The sequence below is a fragment of the Vulpes vulpes genome, chromosome 1 (genome assembly GCF_048418805.1).
Source record: "Vulpes vulpes isolate BD-2025 chromosome 1, VulVul3, whole genome shotgun sequence".
Taxonomy (NCBI): domain Eukaryota; kingdom Metazoa; phylum Chordata; class Mammalia; order Carnivora; family Canidae; genus Vulpes; species Vulpes vulpes.
In genome coordinates, this window is record NC_132780.1 from 33,197,349 (window position 1) to 33,221,936 (window position 24,588).

General features: G+C 41.7%; 1 protein-coding gene across 2 annotated transcripts in view; it reads left to right on the forward strand.

The window, feature by feature from the left end:
* PIP5K1B (phosphatidylinositol-4-phosphate 5-kinase type 1 beta) overlaps positions 1–24,588 on the forward strand; it is a 296,745-nt gene that overhangs the window by 180,143 nt on the left and 92,014 nt on the right. For both annotated transcript variants that reach the window (XM_026001576.2, XM_072762266.1), the window contains exons 6-7: positions 3,185–3,337; positions 7,525–7,824. In XM_026001576.2, the coding sequence (XP_025857361.1) occupies positions 3,185–3,337; positions 7,525–7,824 (453 nt within the window). The remainder of the gene's footprint in view (positions 1–3,184; positions 3,338–7,524; positions 7,825–24,588) is intronic.

The window sequence follows — 24,588 nt, forward strand, 5'->3', positions numbered from 1 at the left end:
ATATAATTCTTTACATGCCTGCTTTAGCCACTCGCCGAGGCTGATCTGATCACACACCCTGGGTCCTGACCTTTTGCTATGTTCTCAGTGTTTCTCTAGTTAGAAAAGGGGGTTGTTAGTTGATAAACACAGAGCTCCATAACCCAAAACTGACTTTGCTGCTGGGTCTGGGGCATTTTCGGGGAGATTGATAGCCCTTCTTCACTTGGTGGTAGCATGCAGCCACTTGTGAGACAAAACATTGTTTAAAGCCTACAGTGTACAAGGCACAGATCGTGCAGGGTACCACGGCGTAAGATACAGGTAGTCTGTGCCCTCACCGAGTTCTGCAGTCTGATGGGGACTTGGAATAAGAAGCCAGCATCGGAGGTTCCCTGATGAGAACATCCATTGCCAGGAAGCAGATGATCTAGACTCACGGGACCAGTTTTCCGGAGTAAGTGCTGCCCAGCAGACACTGAAAGCCAAAGTCACAGAGCAACTTCCCCACTGTGCAACGGTGGCTACTTGGCATAGCAGACGGGAGCTGTCCTCCACTCCAGATCTCCCTCCAGCTTTCATCTCCCTTAGAGAAAAAGTCACAGCCCTGCAGTGGCCTGTGCTGCCCTATGCACCTGCTCTTTTGGCTTCATTCTCTCAGCTCTGCTGACTCACTCTGCTCCAGCCACTGGTCCCCTGGCCATGCCTTGAACTCCCCAGGCCTCAAGACCATCGCATCTGCTCTCTCCTCCCCCAGCCAGCCACAGGCCTCTGCTCAGATGCCCCCTTCCCAGCGTGGTTTCCAGTGACCAGCACTACTGAAAATTCATCACAAACCAGCCCTCAGGCACTGCTGGCACTCCAGCCCCTTTCCATGCCCCATCGTCTCCATAGCACTCATCACGGTCCGGTGTACAATTTATTTCCTGCCTGTTTTCTCCTGCTAGGGTCCAAGCTTTCATGAGTACCTGGAACATTACAGATGCTCAAGAGAAGTTTTCTCAGTGTTAAATGCATACATGAATGAGGTGTAGCCAGCCTGATGAAGCCGGAAGAGAGGTGGTTTTCAGTAGAGGAAAATGTAGAATCCCAGGCACTGAGAGTCTCACACATTTGAGAAAAGGGGAAGTAGCTTTCTGTGAGTAGAGCTCGATATTAAGGGAGGAAGTGATGAAGGAGAAGGCTGGAGAGCAGGGCTGGGCCACTCATGGCCTTGATGGCTCTGGTAGGAAATCTGGGTGTTAATCTTCTAACCAGATGGTAGAAACCACTGAAAGATGTGAAGGCATTGGAGGATATGATCAGATTGGTGTTTTAGAAAGATCTCCAGGGGCACCTGGGTGGCAATTGGTTAAGCATCTGCCTTCAGCTCAAGTCATAATCCCAGGGTCATGGGATCGAGCCCCACATTGGGCTCCCTGCTCAGCAGGGAGTCTGCTTCTCTCTCTCCTTAGCTCATGTGCAGTTGTGTACGCTCTCCTCTCTCTCTCTTTCTCTCTCTCTCCCTGTCAAATGAATAAATAAAATCTTGAAAAGAAGGAAAGAGAAAAAAGAAAAGATCGATCTTCTGTTTCCTGGTGGAAAATGCACGAGATAAGTCAAGAGTGGATAGTTGAAGCAAGGTGGAGTCTTCCATAGTAATGAAGGCATGACATGAAATCAGTGAACTTAGCATATGAGCAAAAGAGATGGCATGAAGGGAGTAGATATAACAATAGTCTGGATGTGAAAGGTGAGGAAATGGGAGGCATCAAGGGTGATGCCCGAGTTTCTGGTTTGGGAACAAAAGAAATAATGTTTCCATTCTCTAAGATAGGGAAAAGAGGAAGAAGATAGAGATTGATGGGAAGCAGGTGATCTAGAGTCACCATGTATGGTTGTGCAGGGTGTGCACTGCCCAAGAATACCTGGCTAAGCTGAAGTAGAGACTGGAATCCAGCCCTTCATCTCATCAGCCTTGTATCTGACCCAGAGCTACATCTGCCAGAAGAAAGAGTAACTCTTTCTAGTTACTGCAAAAGCATCATATGGGCTGACCATAGCCCTGAAATGAATTTGATTCTGAACTTGTTACACGTGAAGTGCTTGTGATGTAACCAGATAGAGATATCTATTTAAAAGTCAGGCGTACATGTCTGGAGCCTTTGAAAGTGATCTGAGCTGGAGCTACAGCTGTTAAGAGTCATCTCCTGATTGAAACCATGCGCAGATGACATCTTATGGGAAAGTAAATAGTGAGAAGACAATAGGTATTGGTGTTGACCTGACAAATACACAGTGTGAGTCATACCTTCAGTTGTTATGTTAGGGGCACTTGCTGGAAACAGAGCGCCATAGATCACAGCAGTGTTTGCATTATTTCATTGAACAGATGTGATGATTGGTTCTGTCATATGACATGGGAGGGAGGGTGATGGAAGGGGAAGGCATTTCTGTTTCTCATAAAATATTAGGTTAAAAGGATTGATTAAATTCTTAGAAATCTCAAAGGGCCCTCTTAGTATACGTGAACCCTCCATTGAAAGCTCATGGCAGAGAACGTCCTGTTTCAGAATGATCAAAATGTGTAATCCTGTGTTTTTCCTCCTTGCAAGCATCATGTACAGTAAATGTATTTTTTTATCTTTAAAAATTTTTTTATTTAAAATTCAGTTTAACATATAGCGCATTTATTTCAGGGTAGAATTCAGTGATTCATCAGTCACATATCACCCAGTCACCCAATCCCCACCACCCACCTCCCCTCCAGCAACCTTCAGTTTGTTTCTTAGAGTTCAGCATCTCTTATGGTTTGCCTCCCTCTCCATCTTCATCTTACTTTATTTTTTCCTTCCTCTATATTCATCTGTTTTGTTTCTTAAATTCCACATATGAGTGAAATAAATCATAGGGTATTTGTCTCTCTCTGATTGACTTATTTCACTTTGCATCATACCCTCTAGTTCCATCCACATTGTTGCAGATGGCAAGATTTTATTCTTTTTGATGGCTGGGTAGTATTCCATTTTATATATAAATATCCACCACATCTTCTTTATCTACTCATCTGTTGATGGACATCCAGGCTCTTTTCATAGTTTGGCTGCTGTGGACATGGCTGTCATAAACAGTGGGGTGCAGGTGCCCCTTCGAATCACTATGTTTGTATCCTTTGGATAAATACCTAGTAGTGTATTTTTAATTGTTAATTTATTTACTCTTGTAGTATTCCATCTGCAGTGAACCTCTAATAGAGCTGTCTAACCCTGGAGCCAGTGGATCCTTGTTTTTTGTGACTAGTGATGATGAATTTATCATCAAAACCGTTCAGCATAAAGAAGCTGAATTCCTTCAGAAGCTACTGCCAGGCTATTACATGGTAAGTAACCATCCATAACTGAAACTCCTGCTTGAGATTTAATTACTTTCCGTAAGTTTTTTGCCCCTATGCTTTTTTACAGTGACCCTGCAGCATGTTTCTTTCTCTTAGGTGAGCTTTGTTTTGCATTTGGATTATACCATGACCGTTGTTGAATAGATTTTACAACATAAGGTAGGACTGTTAGTAGAGCATGTTTCACTCACACAGTTCTGGATTCAAATCCCAGCTCAGCCATCAGCAAACTGTGTGACCATAAGTAAGCAATATAACCTCTGAGCTTTAGTCTGACCAATCTTTAAAAGCAGAGAAATACCTTTCTTAAATAGCTGTTGTAACAAAGAAAGAATATGAGGTGTAAGATAAAGGAAGCAGTGCATTACCAGGCTCTTATGCACCCGGTACATAGTCATGATATGAATTCTTAGCATTCATTGAGTGCTAAGCTATATGTGAAACACAGCTGTAAAAATATTATTTAATTCCAAAATCTGCTGGAGATTAGTCACACATATAAATATAGGGATCAGGAATCTAAATAAAAATCTCAGTGGATAGCATGCACAGATTTACGAGGTTTGATCCTGAACAAAACTGGGAAATATTTTTTAGAGCATGTTGTCTACTTTATGGTTGGAAAACAGAACACCCAGAAAACAAAGAAAAATGCAGCCAAATAAAATTCTTTGCCCAAAGATACATATTACTAATTTCATTGTATGTCCCTTCTGATGTATTCTATTCATACACACATTTTTAAATAATGTAAAATTGACATCAAACTGTCATTGCACTTTACTAATCTGCTAAATGAGTAAATCTTAAATGTGTATAGTTCTAAGCTTAGATAGATTAGTCTCTTGTTCTAGAACTGCATGGTCCAATATGGTAGTCATTAGCTATATGCAGCTATTAATTTGAAATTAAAATTAAATGAAATTTTAAAACTTAGCTGAACAAGTGGTTTATCCCAATCATGTAAGCTAGTATAACAAATAATATGATTTATCCAGTCAAAAAGAAAAAATATGAACATGGTGTGGTAATCCAAATAAATGTTGAGTAGAAACAAAGGCATTCAAAGTCAACATCTTCTCCTGCTTAAAATTCTTTCAATTGGCAGGGAAGTTTTAACATAAATAAATACATGAACACACACACATATTATGCATTTATTTATGAGTCTCCAAGAATTGCAAAATACCTCATGGAGAACAAGAGCCCTTTTGTTGGAAATAATAGAAAAAGATAAGGATGCCCCTCAATCAGTGGTCCTTTTTGATGTATTTGTAAGAATTTCTACCAATAACTTTTTGAGTACAAAAAGAAATAGCAAAGTAAAACACTCTTCTCTTGTGAATGATACAATTAAAAATGAGCAAAACTTTAAGAAAATTAACCAACAGCTTCTAGAGGTAATGACAGTCCAGCAGATTTGCAGGATATGAGATGCATCTACATGATCCCTGGTATTCCATTATGTAGATCATCTAGAGTAGGAGAATAGAAGGGAGAAAATGAGATCCTATTTGCGATGACAATAACTTACACTGAACATTATTAAAAGAATAAAGATACAAATGAATGAAGACTTACTATCATTCTGTTAGGGAATGCAAGTTATAGGAAGTACAATAGGGCAGGCCGGGTGGCTCACCGGTTTAGCACTGCCTTCGGCCCAGGGCGTAATCCTGGAGTCCTGGGATCGAGTCCCACATCAGGCTCCCTGCATGGAGCTTGCTTCTCCCTCTGCCTACGTCCCTGCCTCTTTCTCTCTGTGTGTCTCTCATGATTAAATAAATAAAATCTTAAAAAAAAAAAAACAAAGGAAGTACAATAATGTGTGAGCAATAACCCCAAGAGAATTTTTGTAATAAGAACTCTAAAATACTTGAGTCTATAAAAACAAATATATGAGAACAATACGAAAGAAACTACAAATTGTTGTTGAAGGACATAAAATAAGTTCTGAAATAATGAGACACACATTGTTCCTGAACTCAGTATTATAAAGATGCCAGTTCTCCCAAATCGTTTCATAAATCTGATCTAACTATAATCAAAATGCTATTAGGGCTTCTTCTCCAAGAAAATACTAAATGTCAGATGACACTGGTCCTGCGAGGACAAGGAGTGGATCCCCATCACCGAGCTGGGCCATCTGTTGAAGAACATGAAGATCAAGTCCTGGAGGAGATCTATTTCTTCTCCCTACCCATGAAGGAATCTGAGATCATTGGCTTTTTCCTGCGGACATTTCTGAAGGATGAGGTTTTTGTAGACTATGTTGATGCATTGGCAACTGCTCCCCCTCGGCCAGGGACCACACTGCCACCCTGGGCAGCTTTGCCAAGGCCACTTTGGACGCCATTCCCAAGACCTACAGCTGTCTCCCCCTTACCTCAGGAAACAGACTGTTCACCAAATTTCCCTCTCAGGAATTCACTAACCATCTTGTCACAACCCACACCAGAGTCTGTAAAGAGGACCAGGCTGCTGTAGCCACCACATACTTTATAGGAGAAAATTAATGTGAACTAAGTCTGTGTTTAAAAAATAAATAAAATAAATGCCTGGTAGGATTTTTCCCTGAATGGATTCATTTGAAAGTGAAAACAAAACAAACAAAAGAAAGTGAAAACAAGTATCATTTTAAGAGCGTTTAAAAAAACAAACAGTTGTAGAATTAGACAAAACATTTTTGATAAAGAATTAAAATGGTGAGCCTGCTGTAACATATACCAAAAATCTATAAACGTATACTAATATTTAAGATATTAATATAGAGGCCCCTGGGTGGCTCAGTGGTTGAGCATCTGCCTTCAGCTCAGGTCGTGATCCTGGGGTCCTAGGATGGAGTCCCTCATCGGGCTCCCCACATGGAGCCTGTTTCTCCCTCTGCTTGTGTCTCTGCCTCTCTCTGTGTGTCTCTCATGAATAAATAAAATCATTTTAAAAAACAAAGATATTAATATATTAAAGAATTAGTACAGTGCTAGACAAATAAGTGAATTCAGACAATACCGTATTTCAGATCTTTCACACACAAAAAATAATTCCATATGAAGTAATGACCAAAACTGTTAAAAACTTTGAAGAAAAATGGAAGAAATTGATAACCTTGGGGGTATAGGAAGCTTTGCTAAACAGGAAGCAAAAAGCACAGAAAGGACATAAATGTGACTACATCAAAAGGCAAAAACATCTGTATAACAGAAAAAACACCAGTCACAAAATTAATGTAAGCCGATAGAATACTTCTAGAATGATAAAAAGTGGGAACAGTAGTAAAAGCCAGAAATTGGGAGGATAGTGGAAAGTAGAGAAACTTTTCATAATGTTAAAGGCTTACTTACCTCCAGCAAACTTTTTAACTTCTCTCCTGCTTTAAATTGAAACAAAGATAGGCATGTATTTTTTATTTGTATATTCAAAAGGACAACATACTGAAAAAAAAAAATACCCCACAGAGAATAGGAAAATGACAAATATCCAGAGGATATCGAGAATTCCAACAATAACAAAAGCCTACAGAAAAACAAGGGTTTTTCTTTAAGAGGATATTAACACAGAGGATAATAACACAGAATTATCTCTGAAATGGCTAAAAATACATGCAAAATGTGACATTTCTCTAATAATCAGTGGTACTCCGATTTTTTAAAAAATGAGTTTCCTTTTTTTTTTTTTTTTAAACAAGTCATGCTAACAAAGATCTTAAAGCCCGATACTACACATCACGGATGAAGGGTGACAAGAAATACATGATCTTACAAAGTGTGATTGTAAATTGGTCTGCCCATTTTGGAAGACACTTTTTCAGAGGCTATAAAAATTTTAAATGCTCATCTCTTTCACCCCAGCAGTTAATTTTCTTTGCAGTCCCCTTAGATCAGAGTCTCGCATGGCACTAATCAATTCTTTGCCTGGTTAGTTGAATCTTACTTGGGACTCTCTGTTTTCAGTTCAGCAACTTTTAGTGCTGTGGGTTTAGAACAATGAAAGTGCTATTCCAATGAGCCAACTTAAGAACCAGATCCAAAAGAGTGATACTTTAGTAATGGCCATGAATAAAGATAATCACACTTCATTTTTAATTATCATATTAGATGAAAACACATATTTAACACTATTATTTTGTGAAAATAGGAGAATTAACAGGTTTGTTTCCTTTTTCTCTTTTTTAGAATTTAAACCAGAATCCAAGGACCCTTTTGCCAAAATTTTATGGACTGTATTGTATGCAATCAGGGGGCATTAATATCAGGATTGTGGTAATGAACAATGTCTTACCGCGCTCCATGAGAATGCACTTCACTTATGACCTGAAAGGCTCCACTTATAAGCGAAGAGCATCCCGAAAGGAGAGAGAAAAATCCAACCCCACGTTTAAGGACTTAGATTTCCTGCAAGACATGCACGAAGGGTTATACTTTGACACAGAAACATACAACGCGCTCATGAAAACACTTCAGAGAGACTGCCGGGTAAGGAAATGGCATTACTGTCATTGCCTTTGGAAAGGCATCTGTGATATTGTAACCTCGAGAAGGAATGTCCAGAATGGACATGTGGAATCCCATCGTTGACAGTCCTGGAACCCATCCGAGCTTCCTTAATGTTGAAGGAATTGGTGGATGATAAGGGAACTATCTGGGATACCCGTGGATTTTACTAAAAAAACTAAGTCTGCTTTCTTTGGTCAAATGAAACAAGAATTTGGGTTTTTTTTTCTTCTCATCCTCTCCTGTGGTTAAAGTGGAGGGAAAAGAAAGGTTTAGGTTTAATGCAGTGATTAGCTAGAAAAGCCATATACAAACCTTTTCACAAGTTAAGATTCCAGCCAAGGGAGAGAAGTTGAAAGAATTGATAAGAAGATCCCCAGATACTCAGTGTGGTAGCAGAAGCAAGAGGCAAGCAGTACATTTGCCTAAACTATTTTGGGAGATCAGATCGGAGCTTGACAAAGCAAAGGCCATAATATATGCAAACTTAGCCAGAGTGGCTGTCCCAAGTTAGGAGGAATTCCTAGACACCCCCCCTCCAACCCCAGCCTGCAATTCTTAGTATTCAAATAATAAGACCCAGAACCTGGGAAAGATTTTTCCAATACGGTGAGTTTACAGAAAGTAGATAAAAGTTCCCTTGGAGAGAAAGATGAAAATGGAGCTCTATGGCTTCTGAAGAACGCTGATTATGTGATGAACAAATTCTCAGAAATAGCATTTTGTGGCCCAGGTGCACTTGGGAGAACCATCTAGTTCCCAGCTAAGCTGGACATAGTGGAGATTCACTGACGTTGAGCCCCAACCTGGTCAGGGTGGTTAGGATCTGGTTCCTGGGAAGTATGAGGCATGTGGCTTTTAGCACGTACTGTGGCTTTCTGGACCTTAGTAGGCTGGGACAGCTGACCTGCATTGGTGTAGATGAGAAGGAGGTACAAACCCTTGATGCGAAACACAGTTCTTTTTATGGGTCTTTTCTTTCTACATGTTATGGTGTGCATGAGAATGCACTAAGTGTGTCATTGGCATGGTTTGTTGCATTGATAGAGATGTTATTTCACAGCTCCTATTCCTAATATCTCACATGCCAGGCAAGCCTGATATATTTTTTTTAATGTACATTTCATTTAATTTTCTCAGCACCCATCTGAAGTATGTGTTGTTCATATTCGCATTTTAAATTGGGGGATAATGAGGCTCTTAAAGAGGTGAAGGAACCTGCCCAGCATTACTTATTAGCAAGTCAGTGGCAAAGCTCAGACCTGTTTGGGTCCAAAGTACGTGCTCTTAACAATTGCAATGTAAAGGTTCACTGTAAGGATTTTTTTTTTTCTTTTAAAATTATCTTTTCAGAAGTCAGGGGAAGAACAGTGGGAACGAAGCAAACAAAAAAAAAATGTCCAGCTGTGCTATTCAGATATCTGGGTGGATATGAATGATTCATGTTTTTCTTTAAAAAAGAAAAAACAAAACACACACGCATTTTAGTAGAAACCTTTTCCTGTGCTTTTTTCTGCCCTTACAGGATGTGGGTGAAAAGTGACTCTTGATTCCCCAGAGTTTAGTACAAGCCAGTCCAGTTTTAGATTTGGTTTCTCTTTGTGTGTGTGTGTGTGTGTGTGTGTGTGTGTGCGCGCGCGCACGCGCGCTGCTTGCATCTTTAATATGGAAAGTCATTTTTTTATTTTTTTCTGTCTTTTAAAAACACAGGCTCTGGTGCCAGAAAAAAAAATGGTGGGGGCAGTCAAATGTAAAAGAGCTATAGCACCAGATTTGTCTGTTTATTAGTGTTTCCTGAGTCCCATATTGATGGAACAAGGTCAAACATGTACTCTTCGTCAGGAATGAGACCCTGGAGATTTTTTCTTTTTTTTCTTTTTTTTTTTGGAAGACTTCTTTTAAGGAAGGTCAGTACTGAGGTCCTAAAGCTAACTCCCTCTGACTCGCTGCATTTGATCTTGACCCAAATACAGACCATGAAATTTCTTTAAATTACGCACAACATTCATCTTTAAATAGGCTTTTCTCAGGGTGGTGTGGGAGCACATAAATGCCTCATTGGGGTGGGAGGGAGCCCAAATCCCTTGACCATGACCAAGGCCTTTGTGATCTGTAGTCAGCAGCTAGTTCTCTAAGCAGAGCTGCCTTGAGGAACTCAGGCACATTTTCAGAATGGTGGTTCTTCGTGTTTCACAGTCATGGGACTCTTTGCAAAACTGATGAGAGCTGCGAACTGTCTCCCTGGAAAAATGCCCATCCACCCCACAATTCCTGTATCCCCTGGAACTCATTACACCCCCATCCACCTCATCTCAGGTGCGGGGCCCCATCCTACAGTCAGGCAGCGATCCACTCTCTCTCCCCAGAGCATCCTCTAAAGAGCCAGCACCCTGGATGCCTAGAACAGGACATGTGGTTGCCCTTACTGGAAGCATCTCTTGGCCTGATGTCTCCCTCACTTTGTAGAACCGTGCTTTAGTGCAGGCCGAGGTCGAGATGCAGGGAGGATGTGGGGTCACCCCCGGGCTGGCACCAGTGCCGAAGCACCAGGACCCTTGTGGCTCTCAGTCCTCTGTCTCAGTGAGGTGGTACTGCTCAGACTCTAGACCCACACCAGTCAGTGGGAACCGCCTGACCCTGTCAGCAGCCTGGCCACAGAAAGGTGAACTAGGCCTGTTTTAGGATACATCCTTTCATTCACTTATCGGACATGTGCTGCGGGCCTTCTGTCTGCTAACATGGGGTGAATGACCTCTGTGTGTAATCAGTTGTCATACAGTGTGTCAAGTGCCATGATAATATTCTAAGGCTGGGGGATCCCTGGGTGGCGCAGCAGTTTGGCGCCTGCCTTTGGCCCAGGGCGCGATCCTGGAGACCCGGGATCGAATCCCACGTCGGGCTCCCGGTGCATGGAGCCTGCTTCTCCCTCTCCCTGTGTCTCTGCCTCTCTCTCTCTCTCTCTCTCTCTCTCTCTCTCTGTGACTATCATAAATAAATAAAAATTTAAAAAAATAATAATAATATTCTAAGACTGTATGCACATCAGAGTGGGTGACATCATGGCTTGGTTTTGAAGAAGAGTTCTTCAGGCAGGCAAAGCGGTAGAGGCATGTTTCTGTTCCCAGGCAGTTCTGATAAGCCTCCTGACCTCTTGCTTCCTGCCCATTCCACTTCTTTCATTTTGGGGGCTTGACTTCTCAGACTGCAGGATCCCAGTTCCCTGGCAGGAAGACAGCTGCATGGCTCATTGACCCAGTGTGGCTGGTGGACATTCCACCGAGCTCCCAACAGTCTGCTTCCCTCAGTCCCTGACAGAGCTGCTGCTTCTGGACTCTTGTGTCCAAAATGGCCTGATCTGTGAGCCATTATCTCCCAGGATCCCTGGGGCAGCCTCACTCTGCTTTCCCCGACTTCCCCAGCCTGAGCTTGGGCCCTGGTCTATCTAGAAGCCTGCCCCCTGGGATGGTCCATCCTGGGCCAACTCCCCCACAGAGCAGCGTAGCCGCTTGCAACTCTCCTGGAAAACGGAACGTACTTTATCTTTCAAACCTGCTGAGCCTACTTCCCATACAATTCAAACAAAGGCTCTTTCCAAAAGCAGGGACCCAGACCCTGGCCTCTCCCCGGTCTCCACGATGCTGTTCCCTGTTGGCAGTGTCTGGGAACAAGTAAATAACAGGGTCCCCTTTCTGGAAGCATTTCCGCTTCCTGGGCCTCACTCTCTGCCTGCCGTGGCAGCCTTCTAACACCCGTAAGTGACCTTGACCCAGGGTAAGAGCCGTGATCAGAGTCCTGCCAGGACTTCATTGGTTACTTGTTGCTGTCAAAAACAGGAAGGAGGATTTATTCAGACCATCCCCATGTGACAGACAAGCTGAGAGGCAATTCTTTATCCTCTGGAAGCTACCATGCCCCATCCAGTCAGCCACCTAAGTAACCCTCGGATCAGAGTTCTGCTCTGCTCCATATGCACAGCCACTGCCTTTATTAAGACCCTGATGATTCATTACTGGAGGTTCTGCAATAATCTCTTTACTCATCTTTAATATCATTGTCTTCCAACCTATGCCCAAGGCTTCCACCAAAGTGATCCTCTGATCAGAAGACCGCCAGGTCCTTAAGATCCTCTAAGTGAGACTCCCCACTGCCTGTGAACCAAGCCCACTCTTCCTAGCTTGGGACACTAAGATCTTTCCTGCTGTGGCCCCTGCTACCTTCTCCAGATGCTCCTCCAGCTTCTTTTTCAGCCTTCTCTTGCCTCTGTCCAGAGCATCTTCTTTCTCCAGCCTTTCCAAGCTCCTAAGCCCAGCCTGTGAAGATTTTGGCCTTTTTTTTTTTTTTAAGATTTTATTCGTTTATTCATGAGACACACAGAGAAGGGAGGCAGAGACAGAGGCAGAGGGAGAAGCAGGCTCCCTGTGGGGACCCCTATGCAGGACTCAATCCCAGAACTCAGGGATCACGCCCTGAGCCAAAGACAGATGCTCAACTGCTGAGCCACCCAGGCACCCGGACTACGGCCTTTTCCTGCATGGCTTGCTCTGCTGGGCTGTTCTTCCCCTCTCTTCTTCACCTTGCCCTCACCTGCTCCTCTGGGAACCACCCGGCATCACATCCCTCTGGGACCATCATGCTGTGGCTCCCCACACGCCCTGGCTTTACCTCCTTTGTGGGATTTAGCATGCTCTTTTATTTATTCACATGCGGGTCCTTGAATTTGAGAATCCAACATTCATCTGTCACTGTATCTGCATTGCCTGGTGCTTAGTAAATGTTTATTGTAATATGTATTTGAACCAAGGAATAAGCACCATAAACCATCTGATGACAAAGAGAGACACGTTTAGATTGTATCTCCAAGAAAAAATCTATCTTGGGAACTTCTGTGTATCTAGCTGATTTCTGAGTTCTGCCTGTTTTGGAGGAAGTATCTGCTTTCACTGCCTTTGCCTGCCAGATTGGCATTGAGAACATAATAAAGCAGATGATCTCCGTTTTGAATCACTCGGGATTATTTTGAAAAACAGTACCGATTGTCCCCATGTTAAGCCATTTGTGTAATGAAAGTATATTTATCTTTCAGTTGTTTTCCCATAGAAGCAGTACTGTAGAAGTCATTAGACTTGACTTGACTTAATACTGACCTGTGTCTCCTTTCGACATTTGTGTTGTCTCCCTAGCTAAATCTGTAAATATCTCAAAGGCCAAAGCTCCTTCCTTATACTTCCCTGCCGAGTACAGTACCTGGCTTATTGTATATACTCAGTACATATTACAAGATTATGTAAAAAAAAAAAAACTTTTGAATTGAAATTTATGCATTAATTTTGGAAGAATGGTTAGGAGCTATTTTGATATTCATTTTTAATTTACTATAATTATTTCTTCTCTGATATAACTTACCTGTGAAAAATTTAAAAGGTCCCCAATCACTTAACTAATTTGATAAATTATTACATCTTACAATATTTATTGATAACTCTGGGGAAATGACATCGCGGTAAAGTAGATTAGTGAGAACTTGTGTTTATAATCCAAATATTTCTTATTCCTTCAAGTGGGAGTCCTACCAGGCACAGTCCTGGTAATTAAAGACCCAAATGACTTATTTTACATTTATTATCATTTTTTTTTGTTGCACAGCAGTTATTAATTTTTAAATAGTGTGGAACGAATTTTCTTTTTTCCACAAATGTCTGTCACCATAAATATTAATAGGTTCTCAGAATTTAATGAAACCAGTCGTAAGAATACTGAGACTTTTTAATGTGCAGAGTGGGGTCTTTCTGACTATGTACAGCAAGCTCTAAACGTGTAGATCAGATTCTTCTCAGCTCTGGGCATGCTTGTATGGGGCACCAAGTAGATGATTTTCTGTACTACTTAATTTAGCATTCTGGCTACTGCTTACCCCTTAGCTATAATTTTGTTCAACATTAATTTCTTGCACTTAGTTGAGACAGTTGTATTCTTTCTTTTTTATACTGGTTGCATATAAGTGATCATTCCCAGTTACCATTAAAGAGGAAACAGTGCTTCAGATCGCATTTCTGTTAAGTGCAGGAATATCGACTCCACATCTCTGTATCTTTACCTTGAAAGATTACTTGCTGGGGCACCTGGGTGACACAGTCTGTTAAGCCTCCAACTCTTGGTTTCAGCTCAGGTCATAATCTCAGGGTCCTGGGATCAAGCCTCATGTAGGGCTACACGCTCAACAGGGAGTCTGCTTGGAATTCACTCTCTCCTCTCCTTCTGCCCCTCCCCTCACTTGTGTGTGTGCACTCTCTAAAAATACAATAAATCTTAAAAAAAAGAGAGAGAGGGAGAGAGAAAGATTACTTACCCAAAAAAGGCATAGATAAACTCACTGTCTTTCAAATTGTTTTACAAACACTCTAATCCCATGGTATATTTCATTTGCTCCATTGTTTCAGATTACGACTTGCACTCTGTATGCTTACTATTATTTTGATACCATGGCAATATAAACAGCAAAGTCAAAGTCGGCAAACACATAAATAAAACCAGCTCCTAGAATCAAAGATTGTTTGAGCTGGAAAGAATCATAAAGGTTCCTGGGAAATAGTAGAATGGTCCCTTCCACACTCTAGTCTGAGAGAAATAATTTTGGACATAGATGTCTCTGCCTAACCAAGTAGATTTCCTTGTTTGAAAAAGACATTATCACGTTCTCAAGGACTTTGAAAAAGTTGTCTACTTAGAAATCCTCTGACAAAAGTTCTTATTTTGAGATAATTAGACATTCACATGTAGTTGGTAAAAATAATACAGAGAGATCTTTTATCTTCACCAAGTTTCCACAGTGGTTACATCTTGTATGACCTCAGCATAATATCAAAATCAGGAGACTGACATTGTTACTGTCCACTGACCTTTTCCAGATTTTGCCAATTTCATACGCACTCATTTGTGTCTCTGCGTGGGCATACATGTCTGTGGTTTTATGCAGTTCTTTACGTATAGAGATTGACTTCACTACCACCATCAAGTATGGAGCAGTTTGCTTCATAAAGATCCCTCATGCTACTCTTTTATATATAACCAGAGCCACCTGCCCCCTCCCAGCTCTTCCCCAAAGCCTCGCAATCACCAGTCTGCATTCTTTCTCTTTAATTTTGTCATGTCAAGAATGCCATATAGGGGCATCTGGGTGGCTCAGTGGTTGAGCTAGGTCGTGATCGCAGAGTCCTAGGATTGAGTCCCACATCAGACACCACAAAAGGAGCCTGCTATTCCCTCTGCCTATGTCTCTGCCTCTCTCTGTGTCTCTCATGAATAAATAAATAAAATCTTTTTTTAAAAAAAGAATGCCATATAAATGAAGTGAGACAGGCTTTGTTCTGAGATTGGCTTTCTTCACTCTGCATGATGCACTTGCGGTCCATCCAAGTGAATGAACACATCAGTACTTGCCCCTTATTATTGCTGCATGAGATATTGTGGTACAGATATGCCACTGTCGAACTGTTCATCTGCTGGAAAACATGTGGCTTTTCTCTAGTGTTTCACTGTTACAAATAAGGCTATGAACATTTGCCTGCAAGTTTTTATATAAGCATAATGCATTTCTTTGGTAGAAATTCGGTCTCGTAAGGAGCTGCCATACTCTTTTCCAGAGTGGCTGTACAACTTTACATTCCCACCAACAGCAGGTTGAGTGATCTAATTTCTTTTCATCCTCACTGGCTTTTGCTGTCATTGGAATTTTTTGTTTTAGCTCTTCTGACAGATGTGTATTTAAGTCTCTTGTTTAAAAATGACTTGAGGGGATCCCTGGGTGGCTCAGCGGTTTAGCGCCTGCCCTTGGCCCAGGGCGTGATTCTGGAGTCCCGGGATCGAGTCCCGCGTCGGGCTCCCGGCATGGAGCTGCTTCTCTCTCTGCCTGTGTCTCTGCCTCTCTCTCTCTCTCTCTCTCTCTCTCTCTATCATGAATAAATAAATAAAATCTTTAAAAAATAAAAAATAAAAATGACTTGAGTATATGTTCCAGTGAAGCAAAAGATATACCCAATAGGGAAGGATTTGGGGGAAATATAGGATTTCGGTGACAAATGAAACAGAAAAACTTAAGAGTTAAGTCGAGGGATCCCTGAGTGGCTCAGCGGTTTAGCGCTTGCCTTTGGCCCAGGGCATGATCCTGGAGTCCCTGGATCGATTCCCACATCGGGCTCCCAGCATGGAGCCTGCTTCTCCCTCTTCCTGTGTCTCTGCCTCTCTCTCTCTCTGTGTGTCTATCTCTATCATAAATAAATAAATAAATCTTTAAAAAAAAAAAAGAGTTAAGTCGAATGACTGATCATGTGTTCATAGGACTTAATGCAATCGATAGGGGTTCTGAAGGAGAGGCCTAAGGTACAGGAATTGGCCATGTGTTTCTAGTCCTAAGCCTTTCTAGGAGACTTTGAATGCTCATAGGACTTCATCTAAGTCTACATTATAGCCATTGATATTTCTAAATTATTTTGTAATTACTCAGGTATGTGGTTAACATTTAACCTTGTGAGCCTACTAAAATCCACTCCCCAGGAGAATAGGAACTGTAGCACTTAGGTCAACGTTAGTCTTTAGGGAAAGTTCTAGAAATAACAGTGTAGTGGTGCCTGGTGTCCCTGTTTAAGCCTGTGACTCAGCTGTTCATCAATCCTGCAAGGGGGCTGACGTTTGTCTAGGCACTTGCTGGTGGCTGCCGTTCAGCACTGGTGCAGGTGGGTGATGGCAAGCAGGAAGAGAAGGGACAATGTGTCAGGACAAGAGAGTTTCAGGGAGGCTACAGAAGTCAAAATATTTTTCTGTGTTCTTGACCTTCTACCAACTCGGGGATACTTCAAGTTGAGCCAGACAAGTAACTCTCAGTACTTTGCAAAACCAGACTTTCCAGTTTCTGGTGGAGGCAGGGTTCCATCTTAGATAGAACCTGTAAATACCAAAGTAGCTTAGCATTTAGAACACTTCATACATAATATATAATCACAAACTAGACATACACAGTACGATACTTATCACGTGATTTCCTGGACAGTAAAGACACATTCTCAAGGTTCATTGTGTCTGTATGTTGGTTCAGTTGACATTTATTGTGGACTTGCTCTGAGCCAGAACAGTGCTTGACATTACAGGTGGGCATTCATCAATCCTCAGAATGGCCCTGTGATGTGAGTGGCATGATTTCCTTTCCAAGATAAAGAAGCAGAGACTCGGGACAGGTGACAACTCCCAGGTCCCCAGAGCTCACATGTTGGGTCAGGTGTCTCTGACTACAAATGCAGGCTCCCCTACCAGTGTGTTCTCTGTAGTCTAGATAAAAAACATCTGCTGGAATGAAAACATTAAGTACCAATACGGATTCAAACAAAATGGGCTGAAAGTGCCCAGTGACTGGTTTTCCCACTCTGAGTAGGAGCTGGTAGAGAAGGTACTATAGGAGAAAGGATTTTATCAAAGTAGAGAACTGGATTTGGATGAGGCAAGAGAGAGGAAAACAGTACCAATGACTGAGGAACACAAAATAAAATCAGTAACTCAAACACTTAATTTTAAAAGTTTAATGAAAAGTGTAAACAAGCCCATTAACACTTCCCAACTGTTACCAACTGGCGTACGTGTGAAATACTATCAACTTAAAAGCAAAACTATGTTCTGAGAAATGTGATGGTCATGGTGGAGTTGACTGTTTTTCAAAGATTGTTTTTCACATGTTGTGGGAGGGTGATGAGGCCCGAGATGTGCTCTTGGCTCCTATGTGAGCGGCTTTCAAGAATTCTCATCAACCACAGAGGTGACAGGATTATCAAACCAGCATTTGTTTTAACCCTCACTTCAAACCAAATGGAACATTGTGAAAATTTCTACAAAGAGAATGGAAGTGGATGGCTGAAAATGTCTTCCTTGGCCCTGAGCAAACTCCTCTTCCTTTTCCTCCTAAAAGATCACCTAAAGTTAGACAACTCAAGTATTCCCTGAGGTGTGGTGGTTGTTCTGTGTCTAACCAGCTTTCATTTTAAGTAGCTTGTCACACATAGAAATGTACAACAGTTGAACTTAATGGAAGCTGAAGTCCTTGAGCTTATGAAATGGAATGATGCTATGTCTGATGTATTAGGGTTTTCTGCTTCCGTGTGAAAAGAACCAACCTGCCTTTGATTTTGTGGTTGACCAGAAATCTAGAGGTAAGATCTGTGGAGGTTCCCAAACAGAAGGATTTACAAAATATCTGAGGGGAGGCAGAAGAAAGAAGGAAGTGTCCCCTAAGGGCTATCTCCTCCCCACTGGGAGTCCTGGGAAACCAGAGAAGAGAGCTGCAGCAGGAAGGGGAAGTGGCCTCAGGAGGGTATGATGGTGGCAGCTCTGCCTTTGAAGATGGCTCTGGAAAGGCTGTGAGTTTGGCCAGTGGGGATCCAGTTGTAGATGCCGGTGTGTCAGTCACATGGATGATCCTGTAAAATAGAGCAGTCTTGTCAACACCCAAACCAAAGGAGACAGGACAGCAAACCCTAGTAGCTTATGAAAGGGAGTTGAGGCTCTAAAGCCTGGGAGAAACTTCTAGGGTATCTGGGTGGCTCGGTGGCTGAGCGTCTGCCTTTGGCTCATGTCATGATCCTGGGGTCCTGGGATCAAGTCCCACGTTGGGCTCCCCGCAGGGAGCCTGCTTCTCCCCCCTGCTTCTCCCTCTGCCTGTGTCTCTGCCACTCTATGTCTCTCATGAATAAATAAAATCTTTAAAAAGAGAGAGAGAAAGAAACTTCTGGAATCTGGTGACAAACTGAGTTGCAGAGTTTGAGAGTTTGAGAGTTTCCTGGCTCTGGGAAAATGTTACAAAGTTTAGGAAACTATTCAGAACAATCTGTGGCAGGTTTCCCAGCTTGCTGTGCACCTGTCAAACGTGATCTTGTCTTCCTCCCAGAAGCTTTCAACTCCGGCAACTGGAAACACTTTTGAAGGGGAAAACCCGTTTGATTTTAACAGGGCTTTATTTTATTCATTTGACATCCAGTGCTGAGTCTCCATGCTGCTGCAGGAAAGGGGTCTGCGGGACCGTCCTGTGAAAGGCAAGGTACTTCCTGGGCCACGTACTAGTTCTAGTTCTTCCCGAAAAGATCAGCACACACTGGCTTCTGAGATGAGAGGCTTTGGTTCACATAAATAGCTCTTCATCCTTGTATCAGTCAACACTCTTTATCGGGCTCCTGCAAGTCAATATTCCTTTGATGTCACCAGTGTTCTTCCTTCAAAGACATTTTTAAATGTAGTGCTTTGATCAGGCAAGTATAACTCTTCTCTCCTCACTTTCTCTCCCTTGAAATTTTGCCCTTCTGTATGGTGAGGTAGCAAGTTCACCCCAGGGAAATTTCAGCCTGGGAGAGTAAGATGGCCAAGAACAATCTGTTATTAATGAATTTATGTATTACATTTCAACTTTTTGTTTAAAAGGGGCACATCTGTGCACTTTTCTAAACACACACATGCACACACACACACACAGAGAAAGCATTTAAAAAGGGGTAAGTTGTCCACTGGATGTGTCAGTTGTCCATAGCTCTTAGTGATGCAGGGAAGTGAAAACCTGATTTTTATGTAAAATATCCTTGTCCGACCTGAATGTGAGCCTGCCTAGAGTCCATGTCTTGTTAACTTCCTCGCTTCATTTCTCCACAAGAAAACCTCATTCATAAACTGCCCCTTTGTCTACCTTCAGCCAGCTCCAGCTGTTCCAAAAACACATAGTGCCACACTGGCTGTGTGGTGCCAAACACCACACTGGCTGAGCTCTCAAGCACCTGCTAATCTGGCTTCAGACAATGTGCGTCCTTGGGAGGTGGAGATTAGACATCCTTAGTCCTCTTTCTGAAAGAGCTACCCATCTTCTTTCTAGATTATGAGAAATTTCAGGGGGAGAAAATAGCAAGAACCTAATTTTCAAGGAACAGCAAAAGCCATGATTCAAGGTAGCAGATTCCCTTGTCTACATTCAGATGTGTGGGGAAAATAGAGTTTCTTAATTTTCTACTAATCTTGTTCACTAGATTCCACCTCCCCAAATATTGGCTTATAAATTAAAAATATTCCCATCTTTTCTAGTTTAGTCACCTCTCAATTTAAATATTCTTACTCAAAGCTGAACTCTCTGTCATGCCTGTCTGGTGTAAACTGGCTCTCTTTTACTACTCCATGTTTTTGGGTAAACCCTATTGGAGATGCTAGAGTTTCCATCACTTGGTGACACATGGAGACAAGATACACTTGCCCCGGGCTCGTTAACTTAGTTAATGAGCAGACGCTTAACTGACTGAGCCACCCAGGCACCTGAATACATTACTTTTAAATGTGCTTACAAAATCATTTATTAAGAAATCTTTATTGGTAGAAACAAAGTTATCTATAAAGTGGGGCGCCTGGGTGGCTCAATGGTTTAAGCATCTGCCTTCAGCTCAGGTCATGATCTCGGGGTCCTGGGATCGAGCCATACATCAGGCTCCCTGCTAGGCAGGGAGCCTGCTTCTTCCCTCTCCCTCTGCTACTTCCCCTGCTTGTGCTCTCTCTCTCTCCACCCCCCCCTCTCTCAAATAAATAAAATATTTATTTAAAAAAAAGTATAAGAAAAAATCCAAAACTCCCCCAATATAGAAGTTGATGTGTGTATATATATACGACTGTACATATATATATAATTACATATGTATAGTCACATATAATCTGCTGAAGTAGTAGATGGCTATTTCTAATGCCTGTAAGATACACTTTGATTACTGCAAACTTTTTGAGTGAGCACAAAAAGTGGTGGCACAGGTTAATCCAGCACAGTCCAGCATTCTAAATCACTGCATTAGACACAGTGAAAAACACATTATTGCCATAACCAGGCTAAGAATTGAATATTTATTTCCGTCTGCTTTACCAGCCAAAATTGTATGGCTTGTCACAGTCTATTTTTTCTTTTTATTATGTTAGCAAGGAACACTCCGAGCTTTATTGAGGAAATTAAATTAAATTTAAAAGGCAGTATTCAGCTTTAACTGACTTGTACATACAGGTAATTCAGGAGCTATATATACACTAAGGAGCCTACTTTGGGTGGAGAGACAGACCCTTGGATTCATTTTACCCATGTGTCCAGGAATGTCTCCCTGCATAAAGGCATCAGGATTGAATTGTCTTTTGTTGTTGAATTAACACAACTGTTTTTGCCTGTCATTTTATCACTCAAGGACTACACTATAGGCCAGCAGAAAAAACTCAGGGATTTTTTTTTTTTTTAAGATTTATCTATTCATGAGAGACACAGAGAGAGGCAGAGACACAGGCAGAGGGAGAAGCAGGGTCCCCGTGGGGAGCCCAATGTGGGGCTCAATCCCATGACCCTGAGATTATGACCTGAGCCAACGGCAGATGCTCAACCACTGAGCCACCCAGGCATCCCGAGTTGCATTGTCTTTGCCACCCTTAATATCTTTTGGTGCTGGGTGCCAATTTTTAAATGTGGCTGTTTTTCAGAAGGTCTTTTGGACTTATCCAGTATTATCCTTTCTCAATCTCATACCAGCTTAACTTCACATCCCTTACAGATTGGAAATGTGGAGAGACAGAGGCAGGAAAGCTAAGCAGGCCCTGAGCTATGTTTCAGAACAGAGCATCCATCTTAGAGCCAACGCCAAGTGCTCTTAGATGACTTAATAGTCCTTGAAGGTGACCTCACCTTTGACACCCTCTCTTTGCAAAGGCATCCTAAAAAAAGTTACATTCTCACTAGACTCTAAGTTCAACCTAGTTTATAGCAAAATAAGCTTACCCTGTATCTACCATTTAGTTGTGTGCCTACTAATCAGTAAATAAAAAGTCTGTAAAGAACAGCTTGATTTTTTGCCCTTGACATGGTTTTTATAAATACCTCTGGTGTGGGTAGGCTTGAAAACACTATTATCTTTATTCTTCTGATGATACAGAGCATGTAATCACAGTAAATTCTTTGAGTGCTGAAGATTTTTCACAAGCATTATGATCTTGAAATGCAGCATTGAGTTCTTATATTTGAGATAGAAGATGTAGCACTCTACATTCTTTGCTGCTGAATATTTTGGTTTTCATTTGCTTGCGCACATGGACAGCAATATAAAAAAATGCACATTTCTGCTATGATCAGAGTGCACAGCAGGGAACACAAAGCGTAACAAGCCTTTGGTACACAGAACATTCTGGTGTGTATGATAGGAAAAATACAGACACAACCCAGTCCTACTCCATAGAGGGACGCTGATCCTGTGCCTCAATTTTCAGAGGGGAGATGTATTTTCAATGTTTTATGCAGATCATGAGTATAGTTTTCATGAAGAGTTGAGATAAGCTTTGAAAAACTAAAAAGATTTTAAAAGACAGTTACTTTTGGGACACATTTACAGGTAACTAAGGGATATACAGCCTGGAAGGTGTCTTTAGACAGATGTTAAGTAACCGGCAGATCTTGTCTGAAGCCACAGTAGCAAAGACCTTTGCTCAGTGTCACCTGAGCAGTGCTGAGAGGCTGAAGGCTTTGAGCTAGGGGCGTGACGTAACCTGGTCAAGCAAGGGAATCCAGAATATATGGGAAGGTGGGAAAAAGAGAAGTGGAAATTAAAGCATTAGCACGAAAGAATGTTCCAATTATAGAAGCTGCAGGATTAAGCAGCTTAATAGAAGGAAAAGGAGTCAGGAAGTCTGAAATCCACATCAGACTGATTTCGCATTTTAAAAAAGGGAAAAGGGGCAGCCCGGGTGGCTCTGCGGTTTAGCGCCTGCCTTCGGCCCAGGGCGTGACCCTGGAGACCCAGGATCGAGTCCCACATCGGGCTCCCTGCATGGAGCCTGCTTCTCCCTCTCCCTGCATCTCTGCCTCTCTCTCTCTCTCTCTCTCTCTCTCTCTCTCTCTATGCCTCTCATGAATAAATAATTACAATCTTTTTTAAAAAAAATGGAAAAGAACTGCTTTGGAGGAAAATAAATGTTTAGGGTTACAGCATGACAGTTGCATAGAATTTAGGAATGTTCAGAAGCCCATTGGAAGTACAACGGGGCTGGAGCTGAGGAATGAGTTCACCTAAAGAAAAAATTTTAGGAACAGTCTGTAGAGAGATAATAGCTGGAATCTACTCACTAAAGGATGCTCACATGTTTTTTTTCCACTTCTCCCTCCCACTGCCATCCACGTTCAAGTATCATCTCTCTTTTTTTAAATATTTGAGTATAGTTGGCACACAATGTTAAATTAGTTTCAGGTGTACAACCTAGTGATTAGATGGGTTTAAACATCCTGTCATGTTCACCACAAGCAGAGCTACCATGTGTCCCCATGCAGCACTATCACAAACCGTTAACTCTCTTCCCTATGCTGTGCCTTTTATCCCCATGACTTGGTCATTCTCTTAACTGGGAGCCTCTATCTCCCATTCCCTGTCACCCATTTTGCCCATCCCCTCAGCCCTTCAGCAGCCATTAGTTCTCTTTTGTTTGTTTATTCTTTTTTTTTTTTAGATTCCACATATGAATGAGACCATATGGTATCTTTCTCTGATTTAATTCATTTTAGCATAATACTTGCTAGGTCCATCTGTGTTTTTGCAAATGGCATGATCTCATCCTTTATTATGGCTGCATAATATTCTACTTGGTATGTATGTGTATGCCTCTTTCTTATCCCTTCATCTCTTGATGGACACTTGAGTTGCTTCCACATCTTGGCTATTACAAATAATGCTGCAATAAACATAGGAATCCATATATCTCTTTAAATTAGTGTTTTCATTTCCTTTTGGTAAATACCCAGTAGTGGAATTATTGGATCATAAGGTATTTCTATTTGAGGAACTTTTGTCCTCAGTGGCTACACCAGTTTACATTCCCACCAACAATGCAAGAGGGTTTGCTTTTCTCCACATCCTCCCCAAATACTTGTTATTTCTTGTCTTTTTTGCTGTAGCCATTCTGACAGGTGTGAGATGATACCTCATTGTGGTTTTGATTTGCATTTCCCTGATGATGAGCATATTTTCATGTGTCTGTTGATTGTATATCTTCTTTGGAAAATGGTCTATTCAGATTCTCTGGCCACTTTTTTGGTTAGAATTTTGTGTGTTTTTTTTGGTGTGGTAAAAGTTCCTATATTTTGGATACTAACCCCTTAGTGGATATGTCACTTGTAAACATCTTCTCCCATTCAGTAGGTTGCTTCTTTGTTTTGTTGATGGTTTCCCTTGCTGTGCAAAAGTTTTTATTTTTATTTTTTTAGGATCTTATTTATTCATGAGAGACACACAGAGAGAGAGGCAGAGACATAGGCAGAGGGAGAAGCAGGCTCCCTACAGAGACCCCATTACATGACTGGATCCCAGGACCATGACCCAAGCTGCAAACAGAGGCTCAACCACTGAGCCACCCAGGCATCCCCAAAAGCTTTTTATTTTGATGCAGTCCCAGTAGTTGAATCTTGCTTTTGCTCCTCTTGCCTTAGGAGACATACCTAGAAAAATGTTGGTGTGGAAGATGTTAGAGAGATTACTACCTGTGCTTTCTTTAGGATTTTTATGGTTTCCAGTCTCATGTCTAGGTCTTTGATACATTTTGAGTTTATTGAAGAGACTGTCTTTTCCCCCATTGTAAATTCTTGTTTCCCTTGTCATAGATGAATTGACCACATAAGGGTGGGTTTATACTGGGCTCTGTTGTATCCATTGATCTATCTATTTTCATGCCAGTACC